Below are 14,379 nucleotides of genomic sequence, written 5' to 3'. Positions count from 1 at the left end.
CACATACGGAAGTACAAACACATACACACACAAGCGTACACACACAAAGCAGCACTTGTCCAGCGTTCTGTGCCGAGCACTGAGGCCCACTGTCTTCACCTCGGTCAAGTTCTGGGATGGGGGGAGTTGGCACTGACTTGCACCCAGACTAAAACTCACTGTACATGGTAATATTCTACACAGCTCACGTCACCAACTGACTGACTGACTCGACTAAGGAAGTGTCCACTACATTATAACACTAACGGGGGCGTTTTCACAACTGTGGTCCGTTTAGCTAGTCTGAATCACATTGAAATTGGTTCTTTTGGTTCGTTTTATATTTAGTCTGGCTGGTTTCACAGTTTACAAACAAATACAACAATACCAACATTAATTTCAATCAAGCACTGAGATAAAAAAATTAAAAAATGTATTCATACTTTTTATTATTATTCAGCTCATTATGTATGTAGCATGTTCTATCAGGCCTAGATGTCAGGCAAACAAGTTAGTCCTCTCCCACTCATGTGGGTACTTCTCAAAAAGTGCCCGCACAGGCAGCAAATAATCCGCTAATGTAGGTTTACTTCCTGCAAACTGTTTGGTCGTTTCGGGTTCAAATTAAACGGACAAAATGTTGCCCTAAAATGTTTTATTTTATTTTATTCTTTTCATATTTGCATTAGGATTTTCAAGTCAGTTTCATAAAGTTTTTTAAACCACAGAAAAAGGCTTGCATCTGTTCTAGTGAGCAATTTTGTTTAATTACCGTGAATGCCGCATAACAGCATTGTTGCTGGTTTGATTTGACAACCTGCTTTCAACCTGTCCAATAAAAGGTGAAAATGCCCTCCAAAAATGATGAAAAATAATATCAATGGTTTAAAATGGAAATCAAAAACTAGATGATAAAATCTCACAGGCTGCTTTTTTTGTCATTCAAAAATGTTTCTCCATTTCTTCCTGTGAGTTCAACAAACAGCAGTTTGTATTTCCTCAGCAGACAGGCCATAATTCAACTTAGTTTACTTTCATATTACATCACTGCATGATAACGCAGTTTGAAGAACTTTGTATGAGATGTCTTTTACTCAATGTATAAGCCTCAAAACAAAGTTGTATAGCTGGTCATATCTATTGAAGTAAATTATACTGTATTTGTGAGAAAAAAGGTTTTGCTACAGCAACTTTTCTCCTCTGGTGCCTCTCGTTTTATTTCATCCTGGGGACAATCTTCCCTCGGCGGTTGCCATGCTCCAGTTTTGGACCGTATTGGCCAGACTGGACCGACCAACTACAACACGTCTGAAAAATCCTTGTTGGGCTCCAACAAGTCTGGAGTTATCAATGGGCCAAAATCTACAGACTTGGAGCTGTTCACACAACAGGATAATTGTGTGGATGTGAAAGGGCCAGCCAGCCTTAAGATCAGTATCAAGATCAATTTGCAAAATCAACTTAATGTGAACACAACTCAGTTACAGACTGATACGACTTTTGGACACTTTGGAGTTTGCATTTAGCATTAAACATAACATTGAAATTCTGCCTGCCTTTAGAGAAGTTTTTATAACTGAAACTAGGGCAATGGCAGCAGGAGCATGTATCCTGTATGTTTATGGACAGGTATGTTACTGTTGTTGCCTGTTACAGAAGAAAACTAGGTTAACACATGATACTGTGGCATATAAACACAACACAGGTTTCTGGTGGCTGCCTGCAACCTGTGTTATACTGCAAAACACCATCTGGAATGATATCATGCTAAAACCTTATGACCTTAACATTGTGCTGCAACAATACCATTCATTGGTTCAACAGTGGTTCCTGAAGTGGGTGCATCAGGCCTCTAGGGTGCTTTGAGGACAAGACCAGTTTGATTTGAGATTTGTGAAAAGTTTTTAAATGTACATATTTAATAAACTCTTTATAATAGTTTGGGAAACCCTGATCTAGAGTGACACTGGCTAAAATGTGGCGATTAGCTTTTCTTTTTGTTTAACATTTAACACTTGACTTCCATTCGTGACGACAAAATAAAAAAATCAAATATACAAACAAGGCCGTGGCATCCAGGAACCAAAGTGAGCTGAGATAATTGAATTGGTACAAGAAGAACAGAGAGTGCTCATTGCAGTGCTGTGTCTTGGATAAGATAATTGTCTGTCTGACATCCCTGCAAGACAGACAATGATCGTATTGTTCATGGTTCAGATGGCTATGTATAGATGGATAAGAATAACCACATTACTTTATGACTAGATTAAAATCACATCCTGAATATGATCGAGGACAGGATAAGACTAACAACCAGCATAGTAGTGTTCACGGAATAAATAGTCACAGACTAACGGTAGGCAAGACTAACATGTTTTTCAAACACGTGACACGAGACAGATGATTCTGGTTTGAAAATAATCCGTATGGATTAAAAACTGTGTGTTACCTTCCAGGGCGTGCTCTGTCATACTGAGACACAGAGACTCAAGGCGGTTGTTGATGTCTGGCTCGGTCACTGGTAACTGAAGATCTGTGAAAAAACAGATTTTAAGCAACGTTAGTATAAGAGAAAAAAGTATATTCATATGTCCTGATGATGGTCGCAATTTTTTTGTAGTTGTAGTTTGTAATGACTACAAACAATCTTAATTTGGGCTTTGATCGTTATTAAGCAGAATCACGATGATGCTTAAACTTTTAATAAAGCAATGTCAGCTGAGTTGGCAAAAAGGAATTCATTCATATCTGTCGACTAAGACAATGGTGTCCACTCAACCAGAGTGTAGCTTCAATAATCAGATTATACCACACTGTTAACTCCAGCACTGAGACACATGCTACATCAAAACAATGACCGCACGGCTACACATTGTGTGTGTTTGAGTCTGTGTTTGTTTGTGTACGCGAGATAATGGATTGGGGACAACATTTGTATTCACTAATTCAAAGGACATGTAACATGACATCATTTGACATTATAAAGACTAAATAATGAATCGATTATTTTGAGAAAATGTATGAAGGATGAATCAATACTGAAAACAATCCTGAATTGCAGCACTCACATCATCAAGCCAGCCGAAATGACTTAAGACATCAGACATACAACACATACTGGATTCATAGTGAGCCACTTCTGAGTTTCTGACAGCTTCCATTGCTAAATATAGCAACGTTAAAATATTATTATATCGTTACTAAACGCTCATCACATCAGGTGCTAACTGTGAAAGGCTTGTCCTCAACTGTCAGAAGAGTGGGGACTGTTGAGGGTTGGGTTAACATTGGAGGCAGGAGCATGTGTGTGTTAGGGGATGTAAGGGGGGTTTATTTGGGCCACAGCACAGCCTAGCAACCAATTCTAGCCGTTTATTCATTAGCTGAGTCTTCAACACAGACAGCGCAGTAAAACTGCCTTGTGGTCAGGGAGAAAAGTTGAGTTAGGCCCAGTAGTCCACACTGGGCTATTTATAGGCTTCAAATCCCCCCCCCCTGCCTCACACACCCCTCCACCCCCTGTACACACAGCCACAAACACACACGAAAGAAAACTGCACACATAGGCACACACTTGTTCCTTCATCTCCTCTCTTTCTATGTTGCGTCTCACTTAATAATTCTCTTTATCCATCTGTTGGCAGAGAGAAAGCATATAAACATAGGAGGACAGAGGAGTGTAGGGGGGAGGGTCTAGTCTTTCAATTCAGTTTTTCTGGCCCAGACCCAGCTTTAGCCACTCTAGAGGGGGACTGCTGCTACGAATGCATGACTCTGCATAGTTGTCAAAGGAGGAGAGCTGGAGAAATGAGAGAGAGAGAGAGAGAAGAGAGAGAGAGAGAGAGAGAGAGAGAGAGAGAGAGAGAGAGAGAGAGAGAGAGAGAGTGTGAGTGAGTGAGAGATGGGAAAGTTAAGAAAGAGAGTGAGTCGGGGAGAGAAGGAAAGGAAGGAAAGCTAGCCAGGGAGCCCTGTCCCCTCTGCACAAAGAGCCTCATTGTGAGACCCTTCTGACTCCTTCCTCCTAACTCTATCTTTTCCTCTCCCACATACAGTCTGCACTCAGCCTCCAACTTCCCTCCGGCTTTTTTTAAATCTGTTTTTCCTCTTCATTCTAAAAAGAGGTGTATGTGCGTGTGCGTGTGTGTGTGTGTGTGTGTGTGTGTGTTTGTGTGTGTTTCAGAACGGAGGAAGTCCCAGTTTGTCCTATTAATGTCCACCGCTTTCAGGACGCGTCCAGGCTTGAAGTTCATTTTAAATGAGTAAAATTTAAGTTAATGAAAATTCTATGCTAGAAAGTAATAATTCAATCATAATATGTAATAGTTAATTGTAAAATGAATCCTGAAATTGTGTCAGCAACGAGCGTAAAACATATCAATAATACCCACAGGTCTGACAAACAATTCAGACAAGAGGACAGGAACAATCACTGGATGTGTCTTGTTACAGAAAATGTCTGCACCGACAGTCAGTGACGTAATCCATTGATTATAATGACAGCAATATTCAATGCAAAATAAAAGACACCATGTACAAAGTATATTAACTGGTAAGGGCTCCATAAATACAGATACATCTGTCACATTATGCCAATGCTGTGTTTTCTCACCAGATTGTTGGAACATGACCATGGTCTGTGGCGTGGTGTGAACTGGCAGGGAGCGGGTCCTCTGCACGGAGCTGTGGGTCCGACTGGGCATGCTGTTGCTTCCTCCGGGGTTGGCAAACCACAGACCCTGAGGCTGAGCACAATATTTGAACACATTAAAACGGATTTCTTGAACACCTCTGCAGGAATAGTGTCAGATAGTGACGGTTGAAAACTCAGTCCAATAGTTTTTGGGATGCCTTGTTCAGAGACAGACGTTGACACAATTGTTTTTGTTTCTGCTGCCAAAATGCAGTGACTAAATTCAAACATAACATTCTAACTGTTGTAGAGAAGACTTAGACAGGATCCATACTTTTTAAGTTGAACTTTTTTAATTGATGTTAATTGATGTTTTTTTTTTTTTTTTTTTTAGTTTTGTGTTAAAATGACAGTGACATTGATAACAGACGGTTCCAATTTTTCCAACAGTATTTTAAGCTCAAAGATCCTCTTTTGCTTGTTTGCTCATTCCCTGCCACACTGATTTGTGACAGATTGTTACAACTTTCACTGATCAAAAGTGGTTTATGAAATGTGCAAGCTTTAAAAGAAGTTCTGTTTAAGATCAAGGCCACCGCTTCTTCAATGTTTTCACCAACCACACTCTTGTCTGGATGTCTGGCCCACACCTAATGACAGTCTCAGATGCTCACCACACAAATTCCTCACGGTAACCTGCCTATTATACCCTCAACACCACTACCACATGCCCCTCCCCTCACCTCTCTCTCCCTCTGACCCCCCCGCAGCCCTCCAGTGCCACGGGCCAGGGAAAACAGGAAATGCCTGTGTACTGTTCTCACTGCTTCTGACTGGCTCTCTTACTCTCCCCCTCTCTCATATAAACTCTCCCTCTTTCTCTCTCATGGCCCCTCCTCCTCCAACACCACAGCTACCTCTTCCAAACTATGACTCACATATTTCCCTCCCACCCTCGTTCTCTCTCTCTCTCTCTCTACACACATCCACACTACAGTCCCACTCAAGAAGGTCCAGCGTGTGGAGAAGGAACTGAGGTATTTCCTACCATTGTAAGGGATGAGAGACAGAGAGAGAAAGAGGGAGGGAGGGAGTGAGAGAGAGAGAGAGGGAAAGAGGTTCCCAGACTTAAAGTGTGCCAGGATGGGCTCCTCCTGTTTCAGTGTTCAGCACTGACGCAGGGCCTCTGGTATGTGGGGTGACCTGCCTACAAGTTCCATCCACCTCACTTCATTCACCAAACAGCACCGCTGCTCCTCATCCTCACCGCACATTTTATTTGTCATGGAATAAAAATCCTATCTTAGGCACAATACGTGCTGAAGAAGGAATTCTGCTGCCCAGGTTACTGTAAACGTCCTGGAATGTATTATTACTCATTTGCAAAAAATGTGCGTTTGTACACGACTGCCATTCAGGGTTCCAGTCACTATATATACGCAAACACACACGCAGGATAATAACAAACAATTGAGCTCTAGGTTTTTCTGTATTATATAACGTACCTCTTCGTGCTAAATGTAAAAACAAACCAAATAAAACAATGTTAACAGTTTGTTGAACATGTTGTGAACAAACCATTGACTTTAATCAATGAATCATTTAGGTTTAGTTGTTTAGTCATCAAACACACATTTTAAATATTTACTGATTGCAGCTTGTTCAATGTAAAGATTTGTGTTTTCTTTGAATTTTGGAACTTTAATCTGGTGGAAAATGCGATTTGAAGACTTTGAGCTCTGGGAAATTGTGATGGGCTGTTTTTTTTATATGAATGTCCATCATTTTAGAATCTAAATCTAAATTCATAATTATGGTAAAACCTTAGCCGACCCTCTCTTGTTTAACTCTGATGTATCTGCTTATAGTTTCACCCTCTCATCTGACTCCCTTGACTCTCTTTGTGTTTGCTGGTTTAAACATTCTGCTGGATTGCCTCACCTGTCTGCCCTGCTTGGGACCGGTGGGTGTGCTGCTGGAGCTGCGCGGTGTGGGTCCCAGCAGTCCCCCACTGCCCAGCACGCCCAGCCTGGCACCAGGCAAGCTCCTGGAGGGCATCTGGAACTGACGCAGGCTCCTTCGGGCCGACACGCTGCCCCCAACACAGCCAGTGGTGGGGAGAGAGTTGGACTGGCCAAAGCGACTGAAAGCAGGACCAGATACAAAAGTGAGATATTGAAAACACAGGCTGAGGTTTTCTGAGCACAGGGATGGCAACTGTAGTGTGGTCAGAGGTCCTTTGTTAACACATGTGTTAAGAAGGAGAAGTTTCGCAATTAAGACTTACAAATAATGTAAACTGAACCCCCAAAAAAGAGCAAGAACATTTAAATAAATATTCCAATCTGGCAATTTTCCCTTTTTAATGTTGCTGTAGTGCTGGGAAGACAGAGATAAATGTCTGTTACTAAATTGAAATTATAGTAACAAATTAAGGAATAAATCTGTAATCCTGTACTCGCTTCTCTGTTTGTCTAGATGCTTTTGAAATTGTTAATGTCAATCAAGGAAAAGAGGGGGGAATCACTGATCTTCATAAACAGTTTTGTAAATGCATTTTGCATAAATAAAGTGGTGGCCATTTAAATTGTTCCAGTTGTTTCCCACTCGATCTTTACTTATACTTATACTTTACTTTCTGGTTGTTTTATAAAAGTTAAAGTTTCATTTGAAGGCTTTTCATAATAGACAATAAAAGCCAGAAAATTAAAGCTACAGTACGTCTGTGCGTTTTACCTCCTCTGCGTTCTGTACCCTGCAATGTCAAGGAGGGTTTTCCTTGGAATGGACCGGAACAGCCTCTGGACCTGTTGTTTCCATGACAGCAGCCTCTTCTTCTGCGTCTCAGTGAAGGACTGACAGGGAGGGGGAGGGGGAGGGGAGAACAGAGAGACTGACAATCAGGGATGAAATGAAGCGTGACCGCTGCAGAGCATGGCTGAGGATTGTGTCGCAAACAAGTGACTACTAATCATAGGAATCTCTTGATACTGCACCATGTCAATTTTTACTAAAACATAATGGAACGGATATTCTCCTTACAGAGAGTGGTCTACATGAGAGCATTCCTCCCTAAACTAGCAGAACCTCTCCATGATCCATGGCAAATGATACCGTCACTTTACAGCCCCAATATACTTCCAACTCACATTTTTAAGTTGGTGAATAATTTACTGAATTTTCCCTCAAAGCTCTTTCTAGATTTTTTTTTTCAAATTCGGGAAAACTTTGCCTATGGTCATTCTCTCTAAATTGAGCAACACTGTATTTTAAAACACAAATCTGAAAGAAATTAAAGAAGGGAAGGATAAATTGCTATTAACGATTAAAGAATGTTATATTGATGATAGGCTTAATAGTGGCGGAAATGTAGGTTATTGGAAATTTAGATTCCCATTGACTGATATCTGCCCTAAACATTCTATGTTGTCTGTAACAGAATCTACACGAGGTGATGCGTTGTTTGTTTCAGACATGAAAAGTGTCTGAAATACATGAGTGTATTCCAGAGGGAGTGTTTATACCTCATGGATAAGGCACTTGTCGATGAGTTGTAGGTAGGAGCTGATGTTGTCTTCGTCTGACCTCGACACCAAGAGCTGGGTGCAAACTGAGGAGGAAGGCAGCAATGGAAAATAAGGTTAAAAAAAACAAAAAAAAAAACATAAAAAACCCATGGAAACCCATTTAGTCCGTGAAAAATCTCAACTGAGTGCAGGTGCATGCAGCTCACCTTTGCCCATGACCCGAGTGAACTGGCCAGGTAGATCCCCCTCTGCAATGACGCTTGTGCCTGACTCGGCCTCCCCTCCCCCACCCCCGCTCAGGTGGGAGCCGGGCGCGGCACTCTTGCCCTCTGGGCTCAGCAGGTGGCGCTGTAGGGAGGCCTCCTCTCCGCCACGGAAAGCCTTGATGGGCGTCATGATCATCTGGTGGAGCTCCTGCAGCGGGGCGCGCAGATTACTGCCCTCCAACACATCCTGGTGGTTGTAGAGGAGTGAGGGAAAGTACATGGAGAATAAGGGTGGGAGTCCATCAGCAAAAGTCAAAAGAATGACAAAACCTATAGCATAACATCTTGACATTGGTCAAAGTGACACACAAGAAAATAACCAATTGCCTCTAGTGGGATTAATACAGTTGTTTGAATTGAATTGAATAAAGAGATAGTTCAGTATCATTTAAGTGAGGTTGTATGAGGTACTTATGCATAGTATGTCTGTAACCCTATGAATATGCTCATCAGTGAAGTCACTTTGAGGAGGTGACTCGTTGCGGTAGTGGAAGTCAGCCTTGTACTGTTACTGTGCCCACTCCCGTAGCTCTGAGTACAACAGTTGGTTGGCAGAGTGATACGCTGCACTGCACTGGGCAAGTTGGCGTAGTAATACATGGCCGAACTACGCTTAAAAAAAGGGGGGAAATAAAAGGATGTCTGGCAGGAAACAAATGAAAACAATCCTACATTTAGCGTACAATTGAACAGATATTTATTTTTTAGGCAAGCATTTATATATGTGGCAGAAAAAACTTTCTGCTGGCCACTTCTGCAACAGTTCAAGGCTGACTTCCACTACAGCGACGTCTCTGACACACTTCTTTAAGTGACTGCACCGACAGACATCTCCATAAGGTAACGGACTAACTGAACATAAGTAGCTCATGCAACCCCACTTCAATAATACTGAACTATCCATTTAATATGAAGAGACACAGGCTAACACAGATGGGGGAGGGATCCCTGACCACACTGCCATGTGTTGAAGTGGAGTAGGCTAGTATCAAAGTAATACCAAAAATACATACATGCAGTTTTTCTTAACATGCATCCTATTAGACTCCCTCCCACCCTTCACAGAGCAGTGCCGTACATGAGTCTGTGTAAACCCAAAATACCAAGCAACAGGTGTCTGGTTTCCCCCAGCCCTACCAATGCAGCGGGAACAAATTTTAAAATGAAGCATTGGTGAAAAGGTTAAGTCTGAATTTAGCTGGCCCAAGAAGTCCCTCCTGCGGTGTGCCCTTGAGCGCCATTGTCTTGCTTTGAAGGCTGAATAGAGGGGTGGGGGAGGCAGGATTGGTTTAAATTCGGAGCCCAAAACTCTCCTTCCTGGATTAGGTGTTCCCTTAGCTGCCATCTCCGATATAACACCAGACTGAGAGTGGCCACCCTTATCACTCTCACAGACAATCGTACCGGAAAAGAGAGGCGTGCGTCCTGTGGTGTCTGCCACAAGTACAATCACTATTAACGTGTCTAAAAACAAAACAAGACTTCCATGTTGAAGTAATTCCCGGTAGGACTGGAAGCTTAATGAGAATGTTTTGTTTTGTGTGAAGTCAGTGGAAGAGGAGGAAGAGGAAGAGACTTGGATGTGGTTCACAGTTATTCTTACCTTTTCCAAGCTGCGAAGTAGGTTCTGTCTCTCTCGGAGCTTTAGAATGCTGATAACAATCTTGTGTCTTGCTCCTTTAGTGACCTTCTGTCAGGGAAAAGGTTTTGTGTCAAACACCCCCTTTTTCTTGTTAAAAAAGACACTGGTCCAAAATACTGATACAAATGAAGGGTGTTAATTATTTGGTTCTATTTTAACTAGATGGTTTGGGGGGAAATATAACGGCAGGATATGCAGCCAGCGAAGCTAGGAGAGATGTGATTTATATTCTCATTTATGGTTGGGAGGGCATAAAGGGCTTAGAACATCTCACATGTCCCATTAAGAACTGGCACTAACAGTCCACATATTTCCAGGTTATGACAAAATCAGTTTATTGAATCCATTGTCACACAGGACACCTCTTTGTCCTTTTGTTGGATTTCATGCATGTTTCAGTGTAGCTGTGCATTATCTGAGGCTCAGACAGAGAAAGAGTTAGCAGCACCTGGAGGAAGTATACAGCTTCCCGGTGAGCGATGTTAATTTTAGCTGCATCCTCCGTTTCAGAATAGACTCGTCAATGTCTTTAAGCACAAGCACAGCAATCGCTAAATTTGTCTTGTATCATTTACTATTAAAACTTAGTATTGAACTTATTTATCTGGCTGAAGCTAGTTCCACAATGACATTGACTTTCCAAGCTAAGATTGGATAAAACTGGTCAAATTAAGATCTGTCTTTTTATTTACAGCACAGAGCAGCACTGACATCTTTCTGCTCTTATTTATTTTCTGCGTGTGTGCGTGTGTGTTTGTGTAACCTGTGCCTCTAGTTGATCTTCAGTCAATGACATCATCTCATCGTAGGTCATTGTGGAGAATAGCGCAGCATACTTATGGAGACGGAGGCTCTTCAGCCAAGCAGGAACATCTGTGGAAGAACGCAAAACACACACACACACACTCTGTTGTTAGATTCTGTCTATTTGAAAATTCTCTTAGATTTGTTCACATTAACTTCTAATACCATCACTGTTGCAGAGAACTACCAACATTGTATTTATTTGAGTTCAATATAGATACTGTATATACTATGTTGGAAATGAAAAAACATTACAATACGGTATTGGTGTTACACACATTTAGTTCCCCCGATAAATGCTCACAAGTGGAGAAAATATAAAATACAACATTGAAACTAAAAAGGTATGTATTCAACATAGATGCAACAAAAACACATATTATTAAAGTATGACTGTAACATTCACATGGTCTACATGTCACTTTGGTTCAGAGCTGGACAAAGAAATGTGTACATGCATTCATCAGTTTAATATGTTTGTCATAGTAATATAATTTAAGAATACAATAGGAAAGAGATTACGATTTATTTTGGCAAATGTGTATGTGAGATTACATCAAACTCAAATATAAGCATTTAGACAGACACCTTTGCTGACCAGAAATGCTTAAGCTAATTGTTAGCTAATTGTTGAGACTTGTATGACAATCATGACCAATTTGGACAATAAACATCTCCTCCTATTGTTTCCTATCCCACATGATAACGCAAGTTTAAACCCAAGTCTGTGATGAAATGTAATCTAAATAAATCAATGCTCTGGAATTACAGCAGGTTATTCCACTACATGATACTTAACACCAAGCAGAGCCTTTTCTGGGAGCAACCGACTACTAAAAAAACATGTGAACATTTTCCTCTAAAGAAAAATGAACAGTATTTGTAAAAAGAAGAAAAACTAAAAAGACTGAGACTACTCTGAGTCAGGTCATCGGGGTCAGGGGCAGTTCTGGCCTCCACTTCACCTGACAAACTGCTTTGACTGGATCAACAACTTGCTAAAGCCTCTAGCCAAATGCTTGTAATGCACACACAGCGGACAGTCATATGTTTATACAGTGAACTGCTCGTGTCACACTCCCTGTTAACACCTAGATCTAGTAGGGATGCCTACAGTATATCTAGGTATGTCGTAGTGTAAACAAAGGGCATCACAAGGCATTTAAAAACTTTTTACAACTTCAAGTGTACATAATATCATCAATGCTAAATAATCTTGCACAAACATTACATTGTTAAGTTTAGTTATTACATAAGACAAAAAGTAGATTACTTGTAGTCTTTATATTGTGATAGTAGTGGTATAGTACAACGCAATAAAAGTAAAGCATCTACAGTCTACCATCACTGGACAAAAAGGTGTCTAAAAAGTCCCCAAATCCAGAGACAGTCATTTAAAAGGTGGAATCAGCGATCCTGGAGAACGCTTGTTAACAATATAATTGTTTGTCAAAATCAGTCAGTATCCCCTCACGCTCCGTTGCATTACCATACTGTGTGTGCGCTGAAAAAAATCTAATATTAATACATAGCCTAGGATCTGTAAACTAGTATCTAAACAGGGGAATGTCAACAAAGGGGGCCCACCATATCTAATAACATACCCGTTTACAGAGCTTAAGTTGTGCTTTAACACTGGACTTTTTCAGCGCACATACAGTACAGACAGGTAGCGGATTGTAAGGAGATATTCACTGATTTTGACAAAAAAAAAAAAAATCCCACAACAAGCATTCTCCAGAATCGCTGACTCCACCTTTACGTTCATTTGACACCACTGGTTTGGTTTAACCTGTTGTGCATGTACTTTACACCAGAGTGTGTATCAGTCAGTGGAATTCATATTATAGGCTACACCTCTTTCACAAGTGTGAACAAAAATATCAGAAGGTAAACTTTGTTTTCCTAGGAAGATATAATAATTAGTAAGTAGTGAATTGTGCTACTACGACTGTAATACGCACCCCTCATGCCACTGCCCTCCTCATGGAAGGAACTGCGGTGCAGACCTGAACCTCCTCCTAAACCAGCCTCCTCCAGATGCTCGCTGCCGCCGCTGCCTGAGGAGGCAATGCTGCTCTGGGGAGAGAGGGGTGCGTGGTCTGGGGCGGGGCCTCTAGCGGTCCGGAGGTCCTCCTGGGACAGCCAGACGTGGCCCAGGGGCTGGGTGCTGGGGCCGCTCATGGGAGGCGTGAGGGACACGGAGCGCTTCAAGGGACTGTGCTGCTGGCTGCCACCTCCACTCGTCAGGACTGCAGGACAACAGCGAGACTAGTCAGGAAGGTGCGGACTGATAGCGAAAGCTTGGCTAAGACTGGAAAAAACTTATTTTATGCCTTGCATGTGGTCACTGCACAATTGCTTATCCGTGACTGACACATCATCTCCACAGCAATACTTGTAAAACTGAATCACAAGTGAAATTATAACACAGTATTTGTATGTGACTTAAAGGTGGAGTCAGCGATTCTGGAGAATGCATGTGGAAAAAAATAACTTTTTGTCAAAATCAGTACATTTCTTCTCACGATACCTGTCCGTACTGTGTGGGCGCTGAAAAAAAATTCAGTTAATACACAGCCTAAGCTCTGTAAACTGGTATGTAAACAAAGGGGGCCCACCGTAGCTAGCAACATGCCCGTTTACAGAGCCAGGACTGGTTTATTTTTCAGCGCACACGTGTACGGGTAGGGCTGTGTATTGGCAAGAATCTGGCGATACAATAAGCATTCTGATACTGGGGTGACTATGTAATATATTGGTATCTACAAGCAATATGTCTCTGTATCATAAAAAAGGATAAAAAGCTTTAGAAACAAAAATTGTGTGTAAATTATGGCATGATAGCAAATTTAAATCCATGGCTTACCGGCGGCAGCGAAATACATAAGAAAAATTATGTATCGATATAGTATTACGAAGATAGGTATTGCAATATTTACATGTATCCATATTTTCCAACACCCATATGTACAAGTAGCGGATTGTAGGGAGATCTTCACCAATTTTCGACAAAAAGTAATTTTGTCAATAAGCAATATCCATAAATACAACTGACATCCACACCTTAAAAACTACACCTACCAAATGGACAGCATTTTGATATTCTAAGATATAGGACGACTGCAAAATGTCTGCTCCACGGTCAATTTATTACGTTTTTTACTCTATTAAGCAAGGTTCTTTTACGTACTGTATATGTTTTCTGCCGTTCATATTTACTTGGTCTAGATCTATATTCAAACTTGAAGCTACGTGCAAGTAGCCTGGAAATCTAGACCTGCCGCTAGTTGCCCTGTTGGTCGGGACACTCTCCATTGAAGCTCATTAAATATGTCAAGAAATCCTGAACTACCAATCAAATCGTTCTTTCTGATATGGGCGCGCCAGAGCCTTATGTTTGGTGCTCTGGGGCGGACGTAACCGGATGACGACAGTGCGCCGTCGAAGCCGTGATAGTAAACATCAAAGATGGCTGCGGATATATTGTTTGAGTTTGAAACGGCTTTGGCCTCGACCCTTTACAATTTG

General features: G+C 41.4%; 1 protein-coding gene across 3 annotated transcripts in view; it reads right to left on the bottom strand.

The window, feature by feature from the left end:
• samd4a (sterile alpha motif domain containing 4A) overlaps positions 1 to 14,379 on the bottom strand; it is a 51,915-nt gene that overhangs the window by 7,004 nt on the left and 30,532 nt on the right. Inside the window, exons 4-12 of one of the 3 annotated variants that reach the window (XM_080030252.1) lie at positions 12,813 to 13,100; positions 10,808 to 10,917; positions 10,006 to 10,092; positions 8,343 to 8,589; positions 8,134 to 8,219; positions 7,346 to 7,464; positions 6,551 to 6,752; positions 4,589 to 4,721; positions 2,429 to 2,512 (exon numbers count right to left, since the gene is read on the bottom strand). In XM_080030252.1, coding sequence (XP_079886378.1) covers positions 2,429 to 2,512; positions 4,589 to 4,721; positions 6,551 to 6,752; positions 7,346 to 7,464; positions 8,134 to 8,219; positions 8,343 to 8,589; positions 10,006 to 10,092; positions 10,808 to 10,917; positions 12,813 to 13,100 — 1,356 coding nt within the window. The remainder of the gene's footprint in view (positions 1 to 2,428; positions 2,513 to 4,588; positions 4,722 to 6,550; positions 6,753 to 7,345; positions 7,465 to 8,133; positions 8,220 to 8,342; positions 8,590 to 10,005; positions 10,093 to 10,807; positions 10,918 to 12,812; positions 13,101 to 14,379) is intronic. The other 2 variants (XM_080030253.1, XM_080030254.1) reach the window with 2 other exon arrangements.

This window comes from Ammodytes marinus, assembly GCF_949987685.1.
Source record: "Ammodytes marinus genome assembly, chromosome: 1".
NCBI classification, from domain to species: Eukaryota; Metazoa; Chordata; class Actinopteri; order Uranoscopiformes; family Ammodytidae; genus Ammodytes; species Ammodytes marinus.
Note: the sequence above shows the minus strand (reverse complement) of the source record. Positions and strands in the feature narration are given on the sequence as shown.